This window comes from Chrysochloris asiatica, unplaced genomic scaffold, assembly GCF_000296735.1.
Source record: "Chrysochloris asiatica unplaced genomic scaffold, ChrAsi1.0 scaffold00067, whole genome shotgun sequence".
Classification (NCBI taxonomy): Eukaryota; Metazoa; Chordata; class Mammalia; order Afrosoricida; family Chrysochloridae; genus Chrysochloris; species Chrysochloris asiatica.
In genome coordinates this window covers 552,008-575,725 of record NW_006408585.1, presented here as the reverse complement: position 1 = coordinate 575,725, position 23,718 = coordinate 552,008, and the positions used below count along the sequence as shown (strand labels likewise).

At 37.1% G+C, this 23,718-nt stretch overlaps 1 protein-coding gene across 2 annotated transcripts in view; it reads left to right on the top strand.

Moving 5' to 3' along the window:
* The window catches only part of ZBTB1 (zinc finger and BTB domain containing 1), a 34,842-nt gene extending 19,415 nt beyond the window's left edge, over positions 1 to 15,427 (top strand). Inside the window, exons 2-3 of one of the 2 annotated variants that reach the window (XM_006864562.1) lie at positions 2,261 to 4,179; positions 15,391 to 15,427. In XM_006864562.1, coding sequence (XP_006864624.1) covers positions 2,279 to 4,179; positions 15,391 to 15,427 — 1,938 coding nt within the window. In that variant the 5' untranslated portion in view covers positions 2,261 to 2,278. Of the gene's footprint in view, positions 1 to 2,260; positions 5,722 to 15,390 lie in introns of those variants that run through there. The other variant, XM_006864561.1, reaches the window with a different exon arrangement.
* Positions 15,428 to 23,718: the final 8,291 nt, after the last annotated feature.

Here is a 23,718-nt window from a genome sequence, read left to right as displayed (position 1 = left end):
TGTTGTTCTGTGTGTTGTTAGGTGTTGATGAGTTGGTTCCTCATCTTTCTCCCTGCGGAGCACCTGGTAGTTTCGAACCGCTGACCTTAAGGTTCGCAGCCCGATTCGTAACCACTATGCTACCAGAGCTCCTAAGCTTTACATATACAGATCCAAAATTGAAGCTAAAGTAGGATTGTATTTTAGCTTTGTAATGTAATAGATAGGACTTCTGGCACTATTTTTTCTTGTTTGATCAAAGTGAGCTCTCAATATTAAAAATACTGCTGTCATCGAGTTGATTCCACATCACAGAGATGGGAGCAGAATGTTCAGTGGGTTTGAACAGATGACCTTTTGGCTAGCAGTTCAGTGCTTCTCCACAGCATACCACCATATATTGTTCTGCATAGAAAACTACTTGTAGAAATGTATATGTAGTATAATTCCATTTAGGCAAATAAAAATACAACGAAACAAACAATGTACTTGGCCCATGTTATTGTTGTTAAGTGCCGTGTGAACCTGTATGGGGTTTCTGAGGAGCAGCTGGTGAGCTTGAACCGCCTACCATGCGGTTTAAACCGACCTTGCAGTCCAATGCATTAACCCACAGCGCCACACCAGAACTCTACCTGGCACACAGTGCTTACTTAATAACTGTTGAATATGTATATATGTCACATAAGTAGATCTGAAAATACATAGTCCAAAATGTCCAGGGATGTTACTTCTGGGGAGGGGTTTGCAATCTGAGATGTTTTGTTTTTATTCTATATAGTTCTGTGTTTGAATTGTTTATAATGAGCATGTTGTTTTTGTATACTTTTTTAATGATTACGAAAGTGTAAGAAAATTTTACTTTAAGACCTAAAGATAGTACTTCCTTCCCAAATAAATCCTTCGTATCTACTGCTTCTTTCTATATACCCTAAAGTGTATTCCAAGCAATAGAAGAAATACTTGTATATTCTGATTCTATAGAAGAATTGCTTCTCTAATAATTCAATAATGTGTCAATAATTCTCTTACGAGAAAAACATTGATTGAAGGTATTTGTTTTATAGCACATCCATATAAATCAATCTTTTGAATGGGTTTTTTCTATGAAGAGTTTGAAATCTATACAAGCTACATTTCAAATAGAATTATACCTGTCTCCCAACTCATGACCAATTTTGTTTCCTTTTATAACATTCCCAATACTTCATTACACCCACCCCACTGAATTATTTGGAACTAAATTTCAGATATGTAATTCCATCTGTGAATACTACAATATATAAATGATATCTTGAAGATACAGCCTTTTTAAAGTTTTTATTGTGAACTGAATGATAGTGTACATGGGAGAACATCAGCTTTACACCATTGTTTCATTGCAATGATTACAATCTCTTCCATGCATCGTCATTCAACAGTATTTGCTTCCATTCCCTCTCTTTTTAGTTTCTTCTTTTGGGGCGGGGAGTGTACACAGAAACACTCAGAAATATATAATCATTTAATCAACCAAAGGGCACATTCTGCGAGCCTGCTTCCTGGCCGCCAGCACACAGCATTTCTCTTCCCATGAGTCTAGAGTCCTCAGCTATTCCCTCTGTCCATGTCCTCATCTCTGCCTCCATCTCTGATGTCGCTGCTTCTCTGGATAAGGTCAGACACTTGCTTGTGCTCTTCTCCCTTGATGGTCCTAGGATCCTCTGTTTCTGAACGTTAAGATTAACTACCCCCCTGATTTTGTTACAAAACTTCTACCTTTACAGTTGTGACAGTTGCCATTAGTCATGATAAGGATAAAGACTTTTTAAAAACACAACAAAAATAAGCCACATCCAACTTAAAAAAAATGAACAGTAATTCCTAATAACAGTCATCTAAGAAGATTTAAAATAACAATGTAGTTATTAATGTTTAAGTTATTTTTAGATTTAATTCATTGTGTTTTTCACATTACTTTAAAACCAATGACTTCTCCTTTAAATTCAGTGTACACTTGCACAATAAAATTATAATAAAACTAAAATGGTGAGTTTTGATTTTGATGCCTTTGCTTGTATTTCCTAATCATTAAATAAAATTAATATGAGACTCCTGAACAAATTTTCATCCTCAAGTTTAAAAATGGCTCAGGTATTTATCACTGTTTTGTTATATTAAAGTGGGAGCTAGTCATACCTTGATTATAATAGCAAAGTCACACACATTACACATCATGATGAAAAAGTTTTTTAAAGGCTTTTCTGCTCTTGGCTGACTTTACTATTTCTGTTTTACAGAGGTATCTAATTAATAGAAGATGGCAAAGCCAAGCCACAGCAGCTACGTTCTTCAGCAGCTAAACAACCAAAGGGAATGGGGTTTCCTCTGTGACTGTTGCATTGCAATTGATGACATTTACTTTCAAGCGCACAAAGCAGTTCTGGCGGCCTGTAGCTCCTATTTTAGAATGTTTTTCATGAACCATCAGCATAGTACTGCACAACTGAATCTCAGCAACATGAAAATTAGTGCCGAGTGTTTTGATCTCATTTTGCAATTTATGTATCTAGGGAAAATAATGACCGCTCCTTCCAGTTTTGAGCAGTTTAAAGTGGCAATGAATTACCTACAGCTATACAATGTTCCTGACTGCTTAGAAGACATACAAGATACGGATTGTTCTAGTTCAAAATGTTCATCTTCTGCCTCCAGCAAACAGAACAGCAAAATGATATTTGGGGTCAGAATGTATGAAGACACTGCGACAAGAAATGGTAATGAAGCCAACAGGTGGTGTGCAGAGCCAAGTTCAACAGTGAATACACCACATAATAGAGAGCCTGACGAAGAGTCTTTGCAGTTGGGTAATTTTCCTGAACCTCTTTTTGATGTATGTAAAAAAAGTTCTGTGTCCAAATTATCTACTCCAAAAGAACGTGTGTCACGGCGCTTTGGACGGAGCTTTACCTGTGATAGCTGTGGATTTGGCTTTAGCTGTGAAAAATTATTAGATGAACACGTGCTAACCTGTACTAACCGGCACTCATACCAAAACGCAAGATCTTATCACCGAATAGTAGATATTCGAGATGGAAAAGACAGTAACATCAAAGCTGAATTTGGTGAGAAGGATTCTTCTAAAACATTTTCTGCACAGACCGACAAGTACAGAGGAGACACAAGCCAGGCTGCTACTGATGATTCAGCTTCAACCACCGGAAGCAGGAAAAGTAGCACAGTGGAATCTGAAATTGCAAGTGAAGAAAAGAGTAGAGCTGCTGAGAGAAAAAGAATCATTATCAAGATGGAGCCAGAAGATATTCCTACAGATGAACTGAAAGACTTTAACATTATTAAGGTTACGGATAAAGACTGTAATGAATCCACAGACAATGATGAGTTAGAAGATGAACCGGAAGAGCCGTTTTATAGATATTACGTCGAAGAAGATGTCAGTATTAAAAAAAGTGGCAGGAAAACTCTAAAGCCTCGGATGTCAATAAATGCCGATGAAAGAGGTGCTCTAGACAATATGAGGCCCCCTAACAATAGCAGCCCAGTACAAGAGGACACTGAAAATGCATCCTGTGAGCTCTGTGGGCTCACAATAACTGAGGAGGACCTGTCATCTCATTACTTAGCCAAACACATTGAAAACATCTGTGCATGTGGTAAATGTGGGCAGATACTTGTCAAGGGTAGACAACTTCAGGAACATGCTCAGAGATGTGGAGAACCCCAAGATCTGACAATGAATGGGTTAGGGAGTGCTGAGGAGAAGATGGACATGGAAGAGAATCCTGATGAGCAGTCTGAAATAAGAGAGATGTTTGTGGAAATGTTGGATGATTTCAGGGACAATCATTTCCAGATCAACAGTATCCAAAAAAAGCAGTTGTTTAAACATTCTGCCTGTCCTTTTCGATGTCCTAATTGTGGCCAGAGATTTGAAACGGAAAATCTAGTGGTTGAACATATGTCTACCTGCCTAGACCAAGATATGTTTAAGAGTGCCATCATGGAAGAAAATGAGAGAGATCACAGACGAAAGCATTTTTGTAATCTCTGTGGAAAAGGATTTTATCAGCGGTGTCATTTAAGAGAACACTATACTGTTCATACTAAGGAAAAACAGTTTGTCTGTCAGACATGTGGAAAGCAGTTTTTAAGAGAACGTCAGTTACGACTGCACAATGATATGCACAAAGGCATGGCCAGGTATGTCTGTTCCATTTGTGATCAAGGAAACTTCAGAAAACATGACCATGTACGGCATATGATTTCTCATTTATCTGCTGGTGAGACTATATGCCAGGTCTGCTTTCAGATATTCCCCAATAATGAACAGTTGGAGCAGCACATGGATGTTCATCTGTATACATGTGGAATATGTGGAGCAAAATTTAATTTGAGGAAAGATATGAGATCACATTATAATGCCAAGCATTTGAAAAGACCATAAGTGATTTTCTACTGTACTAATGTTTAGTTGATAGCAGACAGAAACCAAAGCTATTTAGAAATTGATTTTATAATATAAGTCACTGGGGAAAATTCTCAAGGCCCTTTTCCTTTAATATTTTTTTGTTTAGGATCTTTAAGTATATTTTAGGAGTTACTAAATGTTTAATTTTTTTGTTTTTAGTAGAATTCTTTGTTTTTAGTTTGTCTTAGCTATGATTAGAATTACTTTTAAATGTAGACTACAAGTGATTTTACCCCTTCAATGACTATTAAACTTTAGTTTTTTTATCTATAAGGTGATGACTTCACTATTTCTATGTGGGGTTTTTGTTGTTATTGTTTTTTAAGGCTATTTTGTGAAATTTAAACCCAACACTAGTTAAATTAAAATGAATTTTGAGAGTATTAGTTATTTGAAATGATTCCACTTATTTTTAATTTTGGTTTTTGTCAGTTCAGCAGTGACTTGGGCACTCTTTATTCCCCTTATTGTCAATGAAATTCAGATTCTTAAATTGACAGGCCTACGAAGCAGGTTAGGTGCACTGAGTCTAACCTTGAAGATTGACATGGGCCTACACTTGGCCTAAAGAGCTTGATGGACCTAAGGAAATGCCTATAACTAAATATTTCCTATAATTGATAAAATATTATCATTTAATAATCACATTTAAAACTTATATTAAGTGTAAAACCCAATGACTTTACCCCACTTGAGAAATGAGTGGGGATGAGTCATTTTGTTTTGTGATATTAAATTTAACTATGATAGTTAATAAAAAAAAAACATATCTTGTATTCATTTAAAGTATTTTAATTTAAAATATTCTGATTTCTAAAGTGTATTAGTTTATCAATGATTGTTTATAAATAGACTTTAATATCTCTAGGAATATTACATCTAAAGGAAAATGAGTTTTTCATCTTGAAAAGTACATACTTTTGGAACTTACTTTGAGATTTGAGAAAGTTGCCATGTATACTGATAAATCTAATAAAATAAATCAATTCTAAATCTGGTTGTTCTATAAAAGTGCAGTGCGCAAAAAAATTTCTTGTCTTTTATATTTTCTAAGATTTGGAAAAAATGTGTTGTGGCAAATTACAGTTTATCACCATGCTTTTTCTTTCTTTCTTTAAAGGACTAGAAACTTTGAGGAACATAAAATAACGACAGAGAATATAACAGCTTTGTCAAAGTAGTGTTACTGTTAGTTGTTGCTAACACAGGGTCTACATGAATTACATGTGAATTAAATCACTGGCAAAACTGACCAACCAGTAAAATCCACTGAAGAAAATGCCTTTTAATGTGAATATAGTTACTTTCAATGTAATTCCCATCTCATGATTAAAGGGATTTTAAATAACCCCTTTATTAAAAAACATAATTTTTTTTATTGTGAACAGTAATTTAACAACATTGTATTTTTGGTTTACATCAGATTTTTAAAATATACAAATATTTTTTTGCATGCAGTTTACATAACAAAACAAATTTCCAAGGGAGTTGAGAGACATTGACTAACACAGATTTATTTGAAAGAGACATATCCAGCAAGTGAGTGCTCAGAGATTTGTGGGGATGAGTGGAGATAGGTAAGAATAGTAATACCAAAAGAGCCAGTGCAGATTTAAAACAAAATAATGGGAAGCAAAGCAAGGGGGAAGTCAGGGAGCTGTTTTTAAAACCACAAAGCAGGAAAAGTGATTCATCTTAGGCTTGGATACAATGGTTTATCTAGTAATTAAATCTGAAATACAACTTGAAATATAGTACGTATATTACTTACGAAGTCCCTCTGGTTGCACAAATTAATAAGCACTTCACTACTAACCAAAAGGTTATGAGTCTGAACCCACCTAGAGATGTCACCCAGAGGTGCCTTAGAAGACAGGACTGGTGATCTGCTTCCAAAAGGTTACAACCTTGAAAATTCTATGGAACAGTTCTACTCTGCATACATGATATCACATATCTAAAGAATGGGGCTCTTTCTAAAGTTGTCTACCCTTGACAAGTTACTATGTTGCTTTGTAGAAAGGAATACCTATTCCAGTAGGAAGGGGGTAGTGATGGTTAATGTCTAACACGTACAGCCAAAAATTAGTTAGCAAATAACATAAACTTTAAACATGATCTCTCCTTTTACATAACATGTTTATAAAGAGCCCTGGTAGTGCTGTGGGTTAGGCATTAAGCTTGTAAGCACAAGGTTGGCAGTTCAAGCCTTGTACTATAGGAGAAAGATGAAGTTGTGTGATCCCATAAAGATTTATAATCTCAGAAACCCTATATAAGGTTCACAGAAGTTGAAATCAACTCCATGGCAGTGGGTAGAGAGATGTTTACAGTTTCACAAAGCCTCACCCTAGCTTCATGTTACACAGGGAACATCTCTGTGCTTTATTTTGCTTTTTGAAACAGTACCACAGAGGCAGCACAAGCTTCTTTAAGTAGAATGTGCACTTTTCCCTATCTTTAAGCAGTTGACCTCAAGGCCTGTTTGAACCACAAGGTTGGCAGTTCAAACTCACCAACTGCTCCTCGGAAACACTATACAGGATTGCTATGAGTCGAAACCAACTTGCGGCACTTAACAAGATGAAGTGATCATTTAAAGGCTACTTGCCTTTTGAAATCTGGGGGAATGACAAACGTATTGAGTGCCTCTTGAACCCAGTTCCCACTCCTTTCCTCCCTTACTGGGGTGGAACTGCAGAGCTGCAACTCTTACTCTTGATTCTTGCTCCCTGTGAAAGCAACAAGTTAAGCTGGTTGGAGTGCCTGCTCCTTCCTGCCTTTGTAACTTTTAGGTTCCAAATCTAAACATGAAGACCTAGACAGCTTCTTGTCCCTCTTTCTGTCTCAAACTCCAGCAGGTTTTCTTTAAGAGCCTTTTGCCCTAAACAGCAAGAAATCCATGAGGGATCTGTTAAGTTGCTGTCGTTGAGTCGATTCTGACCCACAGCAACCCTGTATAGAGTTTCCAAGGAGGAGCTGGTGAGCTTGAACCACCAACCTTGCAGTCAAAACAACTTTGCAGTCTGACGCATTAGCCTGCAGTGGCCACATCAGGACTCGGTGCCTAACAAGCTTATCATCAATTGCAGTGCAACTCAGATGTTACATGATTATCAAGTAGGGCTAAGAATCTCAGATTAATAAAGCACCCTAGGACTCAGAAATTTGCCTTAATTTCTCACATTTCTTGTCATTGAATATACCATTATTTAAAAAGTGGAGATATTGGGAGAAATGGTTTACAAGAGTAAAACATTGCATGGCTAATGTTTAATTTACAGCGTGAGTGTTGCCAGAAATTCGAAGAAAACAAGGATTCCAGAGGGATGGTTGTAAAAATAGAAGAATTAGGATAAAATTAAGAGCACCAGTAAAAGGAAAATAACTGTACTTGAATAGGACATGGAATTGACTGAATTTACTGGCAAAAAAAATCATGTTTAAGTTACTCTTAGCAAAACAGGAACAAGATATAAAAATTGAATTTAAAAAAATAAACATTTGAAAATTCCAGGTGAAATGAATAAGATTAAAATAATTCAACAAGGTTAAAGTAGTTTGATTAGAACTATAGAATGCTTAATGGGACAATTGCTGTTAAGTATCCAAGGATATACTGAAATACCTGAAATAAATATACCAACTCTTATAGTTTAAAAAAAACAAAACAGTAGTGGGAAGACAGACTAGTTAGCAACTTTCTATTGAAGCATTAGTTCCTTTAAGGAGTGTTTATTTTTAATAGATCCATGGGAAAAAAAGTTTTTTTTTTAACCCACTGTAACATGTTCAAATTAACATAAAACTTGACACCACCACAAGCTAGCAAAAACATAAATCGGAAACAAAAAACCTGAGTGCACACAGGTGAGAAAAATTTGGCATCTTTATTTTAACTGGACTTTATTGCAGTTTAACATTTATTTTTTGCTGTCCATCCACTTTGATGATCAGTTCCTCATCGTCCTCCACCCCCCACCCCTGCCTGCTTTGTTACAAATGCTTCTGAGCGGTAAGTGCCAGTAATGCAGGCCTCCTAGCATCAAGACTTCCTAGGATCCCTGAGTACTAAGAGCTTTAGGGAAGTATTAAGTGCTAGTGCCATCGAGTGGGTTCGGACTCCTAGCGACTCTATAGGGTTTTCCAAAGAGCAGCTGGTGAGTTTGAACCACCCGATGTTGTTTGTGGTTCAATGCTTTATCCCATCCCACAGTGCCATACCAGGACTCCTAGGGGAATATGTTGTCAAACGCCGTCAGGTTGGTTCCGACCAATAGCGACCCTGTATAGCGTTTCCTAGGAGCGGCTTGTTAGCTTGAACCGCCGACCTTTGCAATTCAAACTGATTTTGCAGTCTAGCGCCACACCAGGGCTCCCAGGGAATACAGTTGTGTGAAATTCCTCCCATATCCTTGACTCTTTGATACTGGGTGTAATAGAGTGAATGCCAGGGAGCTGAAGCAAGTAGAGTCTGGTGTATTTGGTGTTAAGAACTCGAAACTACATCAGATCCATATACTAGGATTCAGTAGTCCCAACAAGTTCGGCGGTTCAAGCTCGCCAGCTACTGCTCGAAAACCCTATACAGGGTCGCTATGGGTCGGAATCGACTGAACGGCACTTAACAACAAGTGTTGGTATGGCGCTGTGGGTTAATGCGCTGGACTGCAAAGTCGGCACTTCAAGCTCACCAGCTGCTCTTCGGAAACTATCCAGAGCCCACATGGTTTGGAACTGACTGAATGGCACTTAATAACAACAATAATAAGTGTTTTACATATGCAATTTAATGAGTCCTCACTGCCTTTTGAGGTAAGTGCACGCATGGGTTGCTTCAAGCTCACCAATTGCTTCTCAGAAACCCTATATAGGGTCGCTGAGTCGGAATCGACTCGACGGCACAACAACAAATTGTGGTTTCAAGACCCCAAACCCAGACGCTTGCAGCACTGGACCGTGAGTGATATACAGGCTGGTGAGGCAGAGGACATACATGGCTCTGGGCACCAGCTCTCAGGATTTGTCTGGTGGCAAGGGGATGGGGAGATTGGAGCTGGGGGCTGGGGGATTGCAAAGTGCAACAGGTAGTGGGACTGGGTGCGCCCTGCGCCCTGCCCCTGCCTGCTTGGTCCTCTCAGCTCTGCGCTAGCCCCTCCTCTCAGCAGTCACCATTTGTTCCTCCACTTGCAGCTCCAGCAGTAGCAGCGACCAGGACAACTGAGTAAGATTAACATGGTGTTCACACAACAACCAGATTGCATCACATCCTATTTCTTGAAACGTACTGTGGTTGAGTGAGGCATACTTAGCCACTATACATGTGTATTAATTTTACAGATAGAGGACTAAGATTCAGAGACACTGAGTGTCTTTCCTAGGATGACACAGTAACTAAATAATTGAGCTATCTGACTCATTTCTCTACTCCATCAACCAATAAGGATATAGAAGGGCCTGTTAGTGTATCCTGTACTAGGTTCCTGAGACTGCTCCTTGTTCATCGCCTGGGCCTGGTAATAGTGTGTTTCCAATGAACATGTTTAACAAAGTAAAAATACATGAGTGCAATTTGTCTTACTGTGGTAGCTTGTGAGTTGCTATGATTCTGAAAGCTATGCCGCCGGTATTTTAAAATACCAGCAAGGTCACCCATGGTGGAGAGGTTTCAGATGAGCTTCCAGACAAAGACAGACTAGGAAGAAAGAGTTACGAACAACTTCTGAATATTTAGTCACTGAAAACCTTATGATTAGCAGAGAAGCACTGTCAGATATAGTGCCGGAAAGTGAGCCCCTCAGGTTGGAAGGCACTCAAAATGCGACTGGGGAAGAGCTCGTGGGAGTAAAGTCTGCAGGACCTTCATTTGCTGATGGGGCACAACTCAAAATGAAGAGAAATAGCTGTAAACATTCATTGAAAATTGGAACATGGAATGTACAAAGTATGAATCTGGGAAAATTGAAAGTTTTAAAAAATGAAATGGAATAAATAAGCATCAATATCTTGGGCATTAGTGAGCTGAAATGGACTGGTATTGGCCATTTTGAATCTGACAACCATTTTGAATCTTTTAGTTTGGCTGGAATGACAAATTGAAGAGGAATGGTGTTGCATTCATTGTCAAAAAGAACATATCCAGATCAGTCGTGAAGTACAACGCTGTCTGTGATAGGATAATATCCATGCACCTACAGGGAAGCCCAGTTAATACCACTATTATTCAAATTTACGTACCAACCACTAAGCCAATGAGGATGAAATATAAGAATTCTACTAACTTCTTCAATCTGAAATTGATCAAACATGCAATCAAGCTGTATTGATCATTACATGATTGGAATGCAAAGGTTGGGAGCAAAGAGAAAGGATCAGTAATTGGAAAATATGGCCTTGGTGATAGAAATGATGCTGGAGAACGCATGGTAGAATTCTGCAAAACCAATGATTTGTTCATTTCAAATACCTTCTTTAGACAGCATAAGAGACGACTATACACATGGACCTCACCAGATGGAATACAAAGAAATCAAATTGACTACATCTGTGGAAAGAGATGATGGAAAAGCTCCATATCATCAGTGAAAACAAGGCCTGGGCAGACTGTGGAACAGACCATCAATTATTCATACGCAAATTAAACTGAAGCTGAAGAAAATAAAAACAAGTCCACAAGAGCCAAACTATGACCTTGAATATATCCCACCTGAATTTAGAGATCATCTGAAGAACAGATTTGATATATTAAACATTAAAGACCGAAGACCAGAAGAGTTGTGGGATGACATCAAGAACATCATACAGGAAGAAAGCAAAAAGTCATTAAGAAGACAAGAAAGAAGGAAAAGGTCAAAATGGATGTCAGAAGAGACACTGAAACTTGCTCTCTAGCTTTGAGATGCTAAACCAAATGGAAGAGATGAGGAGGTCCAAGAGCTGAACAGAAATTTTCGAAGATCAGCTCAAGAAGATAAAGCCAAATATTACAATAAAATATGCAAAGATCTGGAATCAGAAAACCAAAAAGGAAGAACACACTCAGCATTTCTCAAGCTGGGGGAACTGAGGGAAAAAATTCAAGCCTCGACTTTCGTTATTGAAAGCTTCTCTGGGCAAATTATTGAATGATCAGAAGGCATCAAGAGAAGATGGAAGGAATACACAGAGTCATTGTACCAAAAGGAAATGGTTAATGTTCAACCACATATGATCAAGAGCCAATGATGCTGAAGGAGGAAGTCCAAAGTGCACTGAAGGAACTGGCAAAGAACAAGGCACCAGGAATTGACAGAATAAAAATTGAAATCTTTCAAGAAAGTGAGGTAGCATAGGAGGCACTCATTCATCTCTGCCAAGAAATTTGGAAGACAACTATCTGGCCAACTAATTAGAAGAAAGCCATATTTGTGCCTATTCCAAAGAGAGGTGACCCAACAGAATGCGGAAATCATCGGACAATCTCTTTGATAGCCCATATGAGTAAAGTTTTGCTAAAGGTAATAGAGAAATGGCTACAATCATACATTGACAGAGAACTTCCAGAGGTTCAAGCGGATTCGGAAGAGACCGTGGAAGGAGGGATATCATTGCTGATGTCCAGTGGATCTTGTCTGAAAGCAGAGAATATCAGAAAGATGTTTACCTGTGCTTTATTGACTACGCAAAGGCTTTCGATTGTGTGGATCATGACAAGCTATGGACAACATTGCAAAGTATGAGTATTCTGGAACACTTAATTGTGCTCATGAGGAATCTGTACCTGGACCAAGAGGCAGTTGTTTGAACAGAACATGGGAACACTGAATGTTTTAAAATTAACAAAGGTGTGCAGCAAGGTTGTATTCTTTCACCATATTTATTCAACCTGTATGCTGAGCAAATAATCTGAGAAGCTGGCTTCTATGAAGAAAAATGTGGCATCAGGATTGGAGAAAGACTCATTAACAACCTGCGATATGCAGGTGATACAACCTTGCTTGCTTGTAGTGAAGAGGACTTAAAACATTTACTGATGAAGATTAAAGAGCACAGCCTTTGGTATGGATTACATCTCAATGTAAAGAAAACAAAAATCCTCACCACTGGACCAATAAACAATATTCTTATCAACGGAGAAAAGATTGAAGTTGTCAAGGACTTCATTCTTCTTGGATCAACTATCAACACTCACAGAAGCAGTAGTCAAGAGATCAAATGACATATTGTATTAGACAAATCTGTTGCACAAGACCTTTTTAAAGTGTTGAAGAGAAAAGATGTCAGCTTGAGGACTAAGGTGTGCCTGACCCAAGCCATGGTGTTTTCAATAACCTCATCTGCACTTGAAAGCTGGACAGTGAATAAGGAAGACTGTAGAAGAATTGATGCCTTTGAGTTATGGTGTTGGAGAATATTGAAAGTGTCATGGGCTGCCAAAAGAACCAATAGATCTGATTTGGAAGAAGTGCAGCCAGAGTGCTCCTTATAGGCCAAGATGGCCAAATTTCATCTCTTATACTTTGGACATACTGTCAGGAGGGACAAGTCGCTGGAGAAGGATATCATGTTTGGTAAGGTGGAAGGTCAGAGAAAAAGAGGAGTGGCCAAGTGGTAGCATCAATGGACTCAGCGTGGCAACAGTAGTGAGGTTGGCCCAGGATCGGGCAGTGTTTCATTCTGCTGTGCATAAGGTCTCTATGGGTCAGTACCAACTCGGTGGCACCTAACAACAACAACAACAACATGAGTGCAAAACAAACCTATTTAAATGGGTCATTGATGCTTTAGAAAAATTGAGTGCTGATAATATGTTCATTTTCCTTCATTTAAATGTTAAGCCATTTAGTGGTACTGTTAAACACTTTCCTGGATCCATAGGTGCTCAATTAAAACTTCATTTGAATTCAACTTCCATATTTCCACCTGTGGCTCCACTCCACTCACCTCTGTTTTCCCTGTGCCTGCTTCTGTTATTGTTGTTAGGTGCCATCAAGTCGGTACCGACTCATAGGGACCCTATGCCCAGCAGAACGAAACACTGCCTGATCCTGGGCCAACATCACTACTGTTGCCATGCTTGAGTCCATCGATGCTGCCACTTGGCCAATCCATCTCATTGGGGGTCTTCCTCTTTTTCTCTGACCTAGTGCCATAATTTCTCCCACCATTTCCTCGTATGATTATGAGACTGATAAGTTGTGAATGAGTCATCTTTTGAAAACAAAAATTCCCAAGAAAACACAAGTTTCTGGAAGAACTAGTTTCCCCTTTTTGCCTTAACAGATGATATGGGTAAGAAGAAATTAATCATTTCTTTAGTTAAAAAAGACCATAATGACCATATTGTGATTGATTTGATTGACATTTATGGAGCAATCTAAGTTTGCTGAAAACAAAGGTCAGTTATTATAGTCATTTATGATTCAATTTATCAGAACATCTATGGATTTCTAGTGTGAATTTAAAACAATCTAGTGTAAACTTAAACATGGGTATAGACTCAAACTAAGAAGTTGTAATGTAGCTACTTATACATTTATACATTGACAAGATGCAAAAGGCAAGGATTTAGAATTTTTATGCATAACTATTGATAAAAACTAATTAAATGCTAACAGCAGCCTATTAATGCATGCTAATTTTGAGCTAATTTGATACCATATATATGTATATATTTATGCATAAGCTTATTAACTTTTACATTAACTTAGTTAAATTTTTCATTCAAAATCCTATTTTAAGTTTTACTCTTATTACATATACTCAGGGAAAGCAGAATTGTAATGGCAGAATTGTTCATCCTTTCTATCAAAATCCACCATGGGTCACTAGGGGGCAGGAAACCATTATAATTTCTCATTATCCTACTCATTTGCTGACAAAACAAAAGACTATGAAAATTGTTCTTGGCTTTGGATTCAGTCTTTAAAGGTATGAACTGCCATTGCAGTAAGTAAAAAAGAAAATCTGCCAATGGATTACATAAATTTAAAGGGAATTTTTTATTTCAAAGTTAGGAATACTAGCAATTTTATATAAGAATATTTGCATAACTTTATTCTTACCTATTTGAGAAAGGAAGTAGATAGTCTATGAATTTCAGTATCATTTCATTAAAAAAGTTATCACTATGTTGTTTTAATTCTACTCAAGCCAATTAGAATCAACAGAGTTCATTTTTAATATCAGAATATATCTCTTAAGAACCCATATTATGAAAGTCATCATCTTTTCTTTCAAATGCTTATGCTGCCTGATGTAAGGAAAACGTCATAAGAGAAAACACTTCTATTTTTTAAAATTAAAGATAATTATTATTAGGGAAATTTTAATTCTATTCTGAATCCTGGGGTAGGTTAGGAGAGTTAAGAAGCTAGGAATTTGAAGGCAGAAGAATCGTCCTTCTTTTGTGATTGTGTATGTCTTCGCAGCGTGTACAACAACATATAACATTTGAAGAAAAGTGTTAGTATGATGGCTGAAGGAACTCAGTACAAAGAGCATGGACTATTCAATTTGTTAGGTCTATCTTTTCATCAGAGATTCACCATTAACAAGTTAAAGTTGATAGTAGAATTATTTGATTTGCAGTAAAACACTTAACCACTTCCTTTTCCCCTACTTTCTTCTATCTGGCTGACCACTGGCTCTTTTTTATGTTACATATTCATGTCTTTTTATCTATTCTAGTTCAGACCATGCAAGAATAAAACTGCCCATATAGCTGAGGAATTATATTAGTAATGAGAACATTGCATATTTGAAGGCTACAGTGAGTTACATAGGTGAAGTAATTAAATAAACTTAAGTTCTAGGAACTTGTTCCCATTCTTTGTTCTAATAACAATGTTGTGACCTTGTACCAAAAGCCATGAAATTCTGACCTAAGAGTTATGTTGTATCTTGTAAAGCAGTCAATCTGTACTATTATTTTTTCTTGAGTTTTGTCTTTTTCTGTGTGGCAGTGGTGAAATAGGGCCTTCTAAACCTGTGGAGCAGTGAGAGGTCTGAATTTGGAGAGGACATGGGAAAGAGTCAATCTTCAACAAATATCTTTAAGTCCAGACGCAGGAGTATCAGAGCTGAAGTGGCACCATCTTTTCTGTCTTCCTGACAAACTTCATCAACCCCAAAAGTTCCAGTTGCAAAGAGCCAAGAAAACTCAGTAAAGATCACTTTGGAGTCACTTTGTTGTGACAAAACTGATTCATGGCGGCTGTACTAGTATTTATGGGAAATATGATAAAGAAAAAGCACTAGAAAATTCATGATATCAAAGATTAGACCTAAACTAAAAATAAAACTCCATATGTTAATTATCTTCAAGGACCCTTTTAAAAATAAAAGGGCTCACTAGGATTACTGTAAATATATTAATCACATATCTGTATAAATATATATAATTTTAAACTTAAAAGAATGACAGCTTACATATTATGAATTATAGTTAAACAATTTTAAAAATTACACTCCAAAATCTGTAGAGTATTAAGTAAAATGATGCGCGTAGAGAAAATTTTGACCATGGTTTTAACAAGTTTAAAATAATTTAGTTATTTGTATAATGTAACTCCTGCCTTTCTTCCTTTTTCATTGTGTATGTCAGTAACATACTTGATTGTTAATATTAACAAATTTCCCTTTTAACTGTTAACTGGAAGGAAGAATAGAAGTTGTATTACTTCATTAGTAGATTTTCACAAATCACAGAAAGCCAGAAGAGTATAAGACATTATTTTTCCTGAATTTAACAACATAACCTACGGCAGAATGAATTTCTGTTAAACATTTATTCTCAGTGCTAATGGATAATTTCACGCTTCTCAACTTTCAAGCTACGTTCAACTGAAGTATTGAATGAAACAATGGTTGACATGTTTTAAAAAACTGTCCATAGAAGATTGAAATGCTAGGTCAGATTTTAATCTGGTTAAACACCCCTAACATTTCTTAACCATATGAATCTTATAAACATAATACTTCCTTATTGTAAATAAATTTGTAGTTTTACTTTTGATTGATTGTGTAACACAATTCTTTATTATTTTTTCATGTGAAAGGCTAAATAGTTGTATACTTTCAGAAATGTTCATTTCATTTTTATGGCTATTTCTTTAAATGTTTTAACAGGAATGACACAAAGAGATCTAACTACATAATAATATATGTTGATGATATTCAAGTAATTGAAAAACTCTAGCTATTAAAGTGAAATGGTGACCTGAATATTCATCTAATAATTACACTAACTAAAAAACCAAAGGAAGATTTAATTGCAATGATAGTGGGTAGAATGGCAAGAGGTAAAAAAACAATCCTTTTAAGAGTTCAAATCCATATGTATTCAACTTAGTTAAGAGAAAAAGACAAATATAGAAAAGTGTTACATTGAAAAAAAAAGACCAGAGTTAAACTCTGTTGGGAACATAAGGAAACATGGAACTTCAGACTTCTAAAAATATACAGGAAGCACAAAATATAAAATATTACTAATAGTTAAAGGTATCTGATCAATATAGTAAAATCAGTTTTGATTGACTTGTGAAATTAGATCTATAAAAGGATATGGCTTAAATCTTTTGAAGTGTACTATACACTACAGATGTAATAATTACAAAAATTATAAGTAATATAAATACATTCTATCACGTGATTCTTTTCTGTATATGGAATTATTGGGTTGCAAAGAAAACTTTTGTTAATTTTTAAAAATTTATTGCTTTTGTATAATAAAATTTTCTTCTCTATGCTCAGAAGTTAAACTGTCTGTATATTACTTCTATTTCTATATCTTTTTCAACCTGACTCTTTACAAAATATGTCAGTATGAAGTTATCATTAACTCCTCACATCTAATATCTGCATAGCTAATTATAGTGTTCTTGAATAGCTTAAGAGGTTCACAAGCTAAAATCTTGGTTTCTTTCCATATAGAAACATTATAGGAAAAGAACTATCTTATGGTAAATACTGACCATGGCAAATACATTGGGTTTCCTTGTAAAATAAAAATAAATAATTATTTATAAAAATCCACTGAGATAGCATTCCACTCGCTCAGAGGGTTGATTAATTTCTCAAAATAACAAACATAATTTACTACCTAGAGAAGTCGTTGTTTGTAGAAAGGGGTATTTTCAGTTTAAGCATTTAATATGCATTAATCAGTTATGGCATATTGATTCTGATTCTGTATAAGACAGCACTGTTTCTTCAGGCTATTTCAGACTATTCCACAAGTGGCTATTCCTGGGCTGTTAGCATGATTGGGCTTTGGTATTGTCTCAGATTCATGCCTCTTCCGGAAAGGCCTCTACTCTGTACTGTGTGTTTCTTCTGTTTAATTGTAACCTTTAAAAACTAAGTTTTTCAAGACTCAAACAAAGATGAAAGTTTTCCTATAGCAATAGGTTATTGGAGAAGTATTTTGGGCTAGGACACTTTTAAATTATTATAAGATTACAATACTTATGGAAATCACATGTATAATTGCTAGTTTGATTCCTGTGCTCACTAGTCCTCAAATTACAGGCTTTTACTTACCCGACCTTCTGCTCAGGTTAGCTCTACCTCAAGACAACCCAAATTCCTATCAAGGCTGTACCTAGATGGGAATTGAAAACATTCCAGGAAAATTCACAGGGTTTGGTTTTTTTGTAGTAATTATTTAAAAAATTATTCTTGCTCAGCTAGTCTCTATGTTGTTGTTGTTGGTAGTAAGTGCTGTTGAGTCAGTTCCCACTCATAGCGACCCCTACAGGGTTTCCAAGGAGCAGCTGGTGAGTTTGAACCACCTACCTTGTAGTTCAAACCAACCTTGAGATAGATGGTGCTTATCCTATAGTGCCATACCAGTCTCCATGGGGCAGACCTTAGTACACATGCACATAGTTCTCTGTGCCATCTTTGTTGTTGTTGTTATGTGCCGTGGAGTCGGTTCTGACTCGTAGTGACCCTGTACAGGGTTTCCGAGGCTGTAAATCTTTACGGGACCAGAACGCTTCATCTTTCTCCTGCAGAACAGCTGGTAGTTTCGAACTGCTGACCTTATGGTTCGCAGCCCAATTCGTAACCACTACACTACCAGAGCTCCTTTGTGTGCCATCTAGTGGGTTCCAATTCAGAGCAACCCCTGTATAGGGTTTTCCAAGGCTATGCATCTTTACAGGAGCAGAAATCCTCATCTTCCTCCCACAGAGCACCTAGTGGACTCAAACTACTGACTCACTACACTACTGCCCCTAAGGGTTGGAACCGACTTGATGGCACTTAACAACAACAAAACCTTTGTGGAGCCTTTAGCTCTGAAGAATATTTTACACTCTAGTATTTCTAATTTACCAAACATTTAATTTTAGAAAATTAATAATATTTTCTACGTAATTGGACTATTGCACATTGTTTCAAATGAATATTAATTTTCAAAAATAAAACTTTTAAGTATCATAGGATTTTGTTTAATTATTAATGATCCTACTATCTTGAGATAATCAGTTGTGGTGTACGCTTCAAATAATATGATTATCCTATATATACAACCTTATATCTTTTATTTTCACTTATATCAAGGGCATTTTTGCATGTAATTAAAAATTAGTTATTTTATGGCTGCGTATTTCATCATATATTGTTGTTGTTAAGCACCATCGAGTTAGTTCTGACCCATAGTGACCCTGTATAGGGTTTCCAAGGAGCAGCTGGTAAGCTTGAACCGCCAACCTTGCAGTTCAAACGACTTTGCAGTCTGGTGCATTAACCCACAGAACCATACCAGGACTCTATTTCATTATATAGATAGACTGTAATTTATGTAATCACTTATTGTAAATTTATGTAAACACTTTGTTGGGACTTTAAGTTATTTTCTTTTTGTTTTTGCTATCATAAATAATGGTAGCATAGTGGTTACGAATCAGGCTGCTAACCTCAGGGTCAGCAGTTCGAAACTACCAGCTGTTGCGTGGGAGAAAGAGGAGGCTTTCTGCTCTGGTAAAGATTTACAGCCTTGGAAACCCTATACAGGGTCACTGAGTCGGAACTGACTCCACGGCACATGACCACAACCATCATAAATAATGTCTGCATGTTTTATTGTCTTATTAGGATGAATCCCACAAAAATTAACAGTAAATGAAGGTATGAAATTCAAGGTCACATTGCCCTCCAGAAAGATTTATATCCCCACCAGTTTGCCTCTTTTTTTTTTTTTTTTTTGCTGCCTTTCCACCTCATCCACTCACCAGTAGACCAACATGGGTACCAGCAAGCTTACATGCCTGCTCATGTGTTCCCTTTGAGTTTCAGTCTTAGACGGGTTTTTATCCTGAAGGAAATTGATTGCTTGCCTTGATAGCTTCCTGGCGAACAACTTGCTTATTCTTATAGCAGCCAGTCATGCTGATATTTTTGTTTTGGGTTTTCCCTGATGATCTGTCTTTGATGATGTATCTTCTGTCACTGTAGCTATTCCAGGCTGGTCTGCTTGTCCTTTGTAGTGGGAATGTCTCACCTCAGAAGGTTCTGGATGGGGCTCAGGATTCCACCTAAGGTCCTGTATACTGCTCCATAAGAAGCCTATTTCACTGGGCAAGTTCTAGAACCCCTTTTAGGTATTCCAATGAGTTATAGGCTAAAGACGGGCTTACAAGATTTCTGTAATCATTTTCCCGACATTCCTTTCTATCCAACTCAAGTTTCAATTTTACAATAGTAGGAAAGGGAAACCAATATACATAAGACAGTCAAACATCTTAGTATTATTTCCCCTCTTCAAACTATGTATCCCTGTATCACAGAGCCCTGTTGTTCCACGATTGAGCATGTATCGGTATTTTGCTGCACTTTTTTTTTTTTTTTTTAATCATGCCACAACTTTATTACCATCTGGTTACTCCTGTATTTTTACTTGTGAAATAGAGATTAAAACACCCCAACCTACCTCAGAATATATATCACAAGGGCATGTACAGTTAAAAGTTGTCAACTATTCCGGTGTGTTCTCAACAAGGATCGATTTTATCCCACAGAGTACATTTGCAATGTTTGGAGACATTTTTGATTATCACAATTAGGCGGGGAGAGAGTACTATTGTTATGTAGTGGATAGAGACTAAGGATGCTGCTAAATTTCATACAATGTATAAGAAAACTCTCCACAACAGATACTATCTAGTCGAAAATGTCAATAGGGTTATTTGTGTGTGTGTTGTATCCTTTTTTTCAAGTTTTTATTTTGAATTGAGTGAAAGTTTACAGGGCAGATCATCAGTTTTACATTCAACAAATCATACACCTTGATTCATTACAATGATTATAATCCCCGCCATGTACCATCAGTTAACAGTATTTCTCTCTATTCATTTAAGCTCCTTTTTTAAAAACGTTCAGGTATATATAATAATTTACACCACAAAAGGGCACTTTCTGCAAGTCTGCCTGCTGGCCACCAGCCCTCAGTCCCTTTCTTCCCATGAATCTAGAGTCCTCAGCTGCTCACCTCTCTCCTTGTCCCCCTCTCTGCCTCCATCTCTGGCGTCACTGCTTCTCTGGATAAGGTCTTGCATTCTACTTGTTCTCTTCTCCCTCAATGGTCCTAGAGTCCTTTGTTTCTGGACTGTAAGATTAACTGCTCCCCCATTTTGATACCAAACTTCTACCTTTACAATTGTGACAGTCATAATTAGTCATGATAACTATTACTCATTATTGAATCATAGGACTCATATCTCTTTTCACCAGACCCATCTAGACAAGATGAAAACTACTTTGTGGGGACTCTTTCATCCCCCACACACTCTTAAACTAAACTCCCTTTTGAAACCTTGTCACTTCATGCCTTTATCACCCCCTCATTTTAAGTAGCCAATGTCTAAGTTGCCCATCCCTATCTACCATGTCTACAGAGAAGATAGCATTGATTATTGATGCGTTTTGCTGCACTCTTGTGGACGATAATGTTATTTGATCATAAATTCATTGTATTTGCTTTTACTTAATTCTGAGTCATAGTCACCAAAGAAAAAACAAGAGAAACAAAATCAATACAAATAAGAAAAGTGTACAAATTCCAAGAATGATTGTTGTTGTTGTTGTTATATGCTGTGGAGTTGGTTCCGACTCATAGTGACCCTGTACAGGGTTTCTGAGGCTGTAGATCTTTTCAGGAGCAGAAAGCCTCATCTTTCTCCTGCGGAACAGCTGGTAGTTTCGAACTGCTGACCTTGCGGTTTGCAGTCCAATTCGTAACCACTATGCTACCAGAGCTCCTTCCAAGAATGATTAGAATTTAATAATGTTCTAGGATTGAATGTAAAAGTTTACTCCGCATAAAATAAAAATTCAAATGCTATCCTTTTGGGAAAAATTTCAGAATGCCATTTAAAGTATGAAACATCAGTTTACTAGGTGAAAAGTTAAAGCATAATACAATACATACAACTGAGGAAAATGCAGATATAATTGCTACTGTGGTTTTAGAAAGCTGTGTTAAAGACAAATTGGTGGTTAAACTGCAAGATTTGTTTGTAGTAACTACACACAGAAGTGGTACCTAGTGCAAAAGAACCTCTCCCCTTCAGAAGTTTTGTAAATGTAGAATTTGTGTATGAGCAGTCAGGCTCTGCTTGAGTTTTCTGTGCTCTTTATTTGTTTGAGGTAGGTGTGTGAATACAAAAGATTTTAAAAGTTTGTTTCTTACAGCGTTTTTCTGTTTTCAGTCATTGCTGGGATCTTAACTATTTCTTAAAGTCACATCTCTTATCAGTTCTACAGATTGTATTACTCCCCAGCCCACTAATTTCCTCATCTCTTTTTTTAGACTAAATGTTATTTTTAGTTGCCTTTGAATTGACATGCCTCTGACTCAAGGGGACCCAATGTATAACAGAACAAAACTTTGCCTGGTGCCATCTTCATGATCCAGTCCACTCTTGCAGACACTTAGTATTCTGAGTGCCTTCCAGCCTAAGGACTCATCTTGCAACACTATGTTGCACAATATTCTGTTGTGATCCATAACGTTTTCATTGGCTTATTTTCATAAGCAGATTTTCTGGCCTTTCTTCTCCGTCTATCTTACTCTGGAAGGAAGCTTTGCTGAAACCTTTCCAGCATGGGTGACCCTGTAGGTATTTGAAATACCTGTGGATAGCTTCCAGTATCATAGCAACACAAAAGTCACCACCGCAGAACAAACTGACAGGTTGTTTAACTATATAAATGACAAGAATTTTCAAGAGCTCTGGATTCACGATTTAAGGAAGCTTCAATAGAAACTTTTTTTTAAAGAAACTTTGTCAATAGAAATTTTTTCTTTTCCATCCAAATGTTTTGAAAATTTAGAAATTATATAGTTAGTTAGATAAAGGAATCTTAAACCTTCATTGATTATAGGGTTTTGTCAACATTACCTTTTCATCACATATAACTATTGTGCTTCTCAGATAAAAATATTTCTCCAGTATATAGCTTTTATATGGACTTTTCCTTAGTGTTAAGTGCCATTGAGTAGATTCTGACTCAGAGTCTGTATAGGATTTCCAAGAAGCGGCTGATGGGTTTGAACCACTGACCTTTTGTTAACAGTCCAATAACTTACTAGCCTGCTAATCTTCCCTAGGGAATTGGTAGCTCTTCCTAGTGCAAACTGGCCTTATTTTTGCCCATACTACAACCGATGCAAAGAATGCCTTTTCTTCTCCTTTGCTGGAGAACTGTAGTGCTCATCTCTTTTAAGGTGCCCTCACCACACACTCTGCCCTGTCTCCATGGGGCCCCCTCCTCCGTGATTCTTTAGCGACTTTCTCTGGGCACTTCTCTCCACTAAGTTTACTTCTCTGTCACACTCTCAACCTCTTAAGGCTAGGCCATTTGATTTGTCTTTGTACTCTTGGTGCCTAGCACCAAGTACAGCCTGCTTCTACCTCCTATCATTATGTTTTCATCTCCTTATAAGGATAACTTCCAGGCGATTCTAGCGGAAGAAAATAACTGGATTGCTATTCATCTACCTTCTCTCATTGAGGGTTTGTGCCTCGGATAACCTTTGCAGGGAAAGGAATCTTATACCTAAACGTGAGAGCGTAAGTATGGTGGAGAGGAGATTTGTGCAGCGAGTGAAACTAGGTACGTGCTTCAACGTGCAAGTTTTGATTTTGGTATCTTCCCGTGAACATCTCAAGGCGGTGGATAAACACTTGACACAGAAAAAATGGAAAACAGTAGGGAGAGCAGGGAGATGAAATCAGGAAGCTTTAAATGGTAGGCCAAGCAGAGAAATGAAAAGTGAGGTGTGG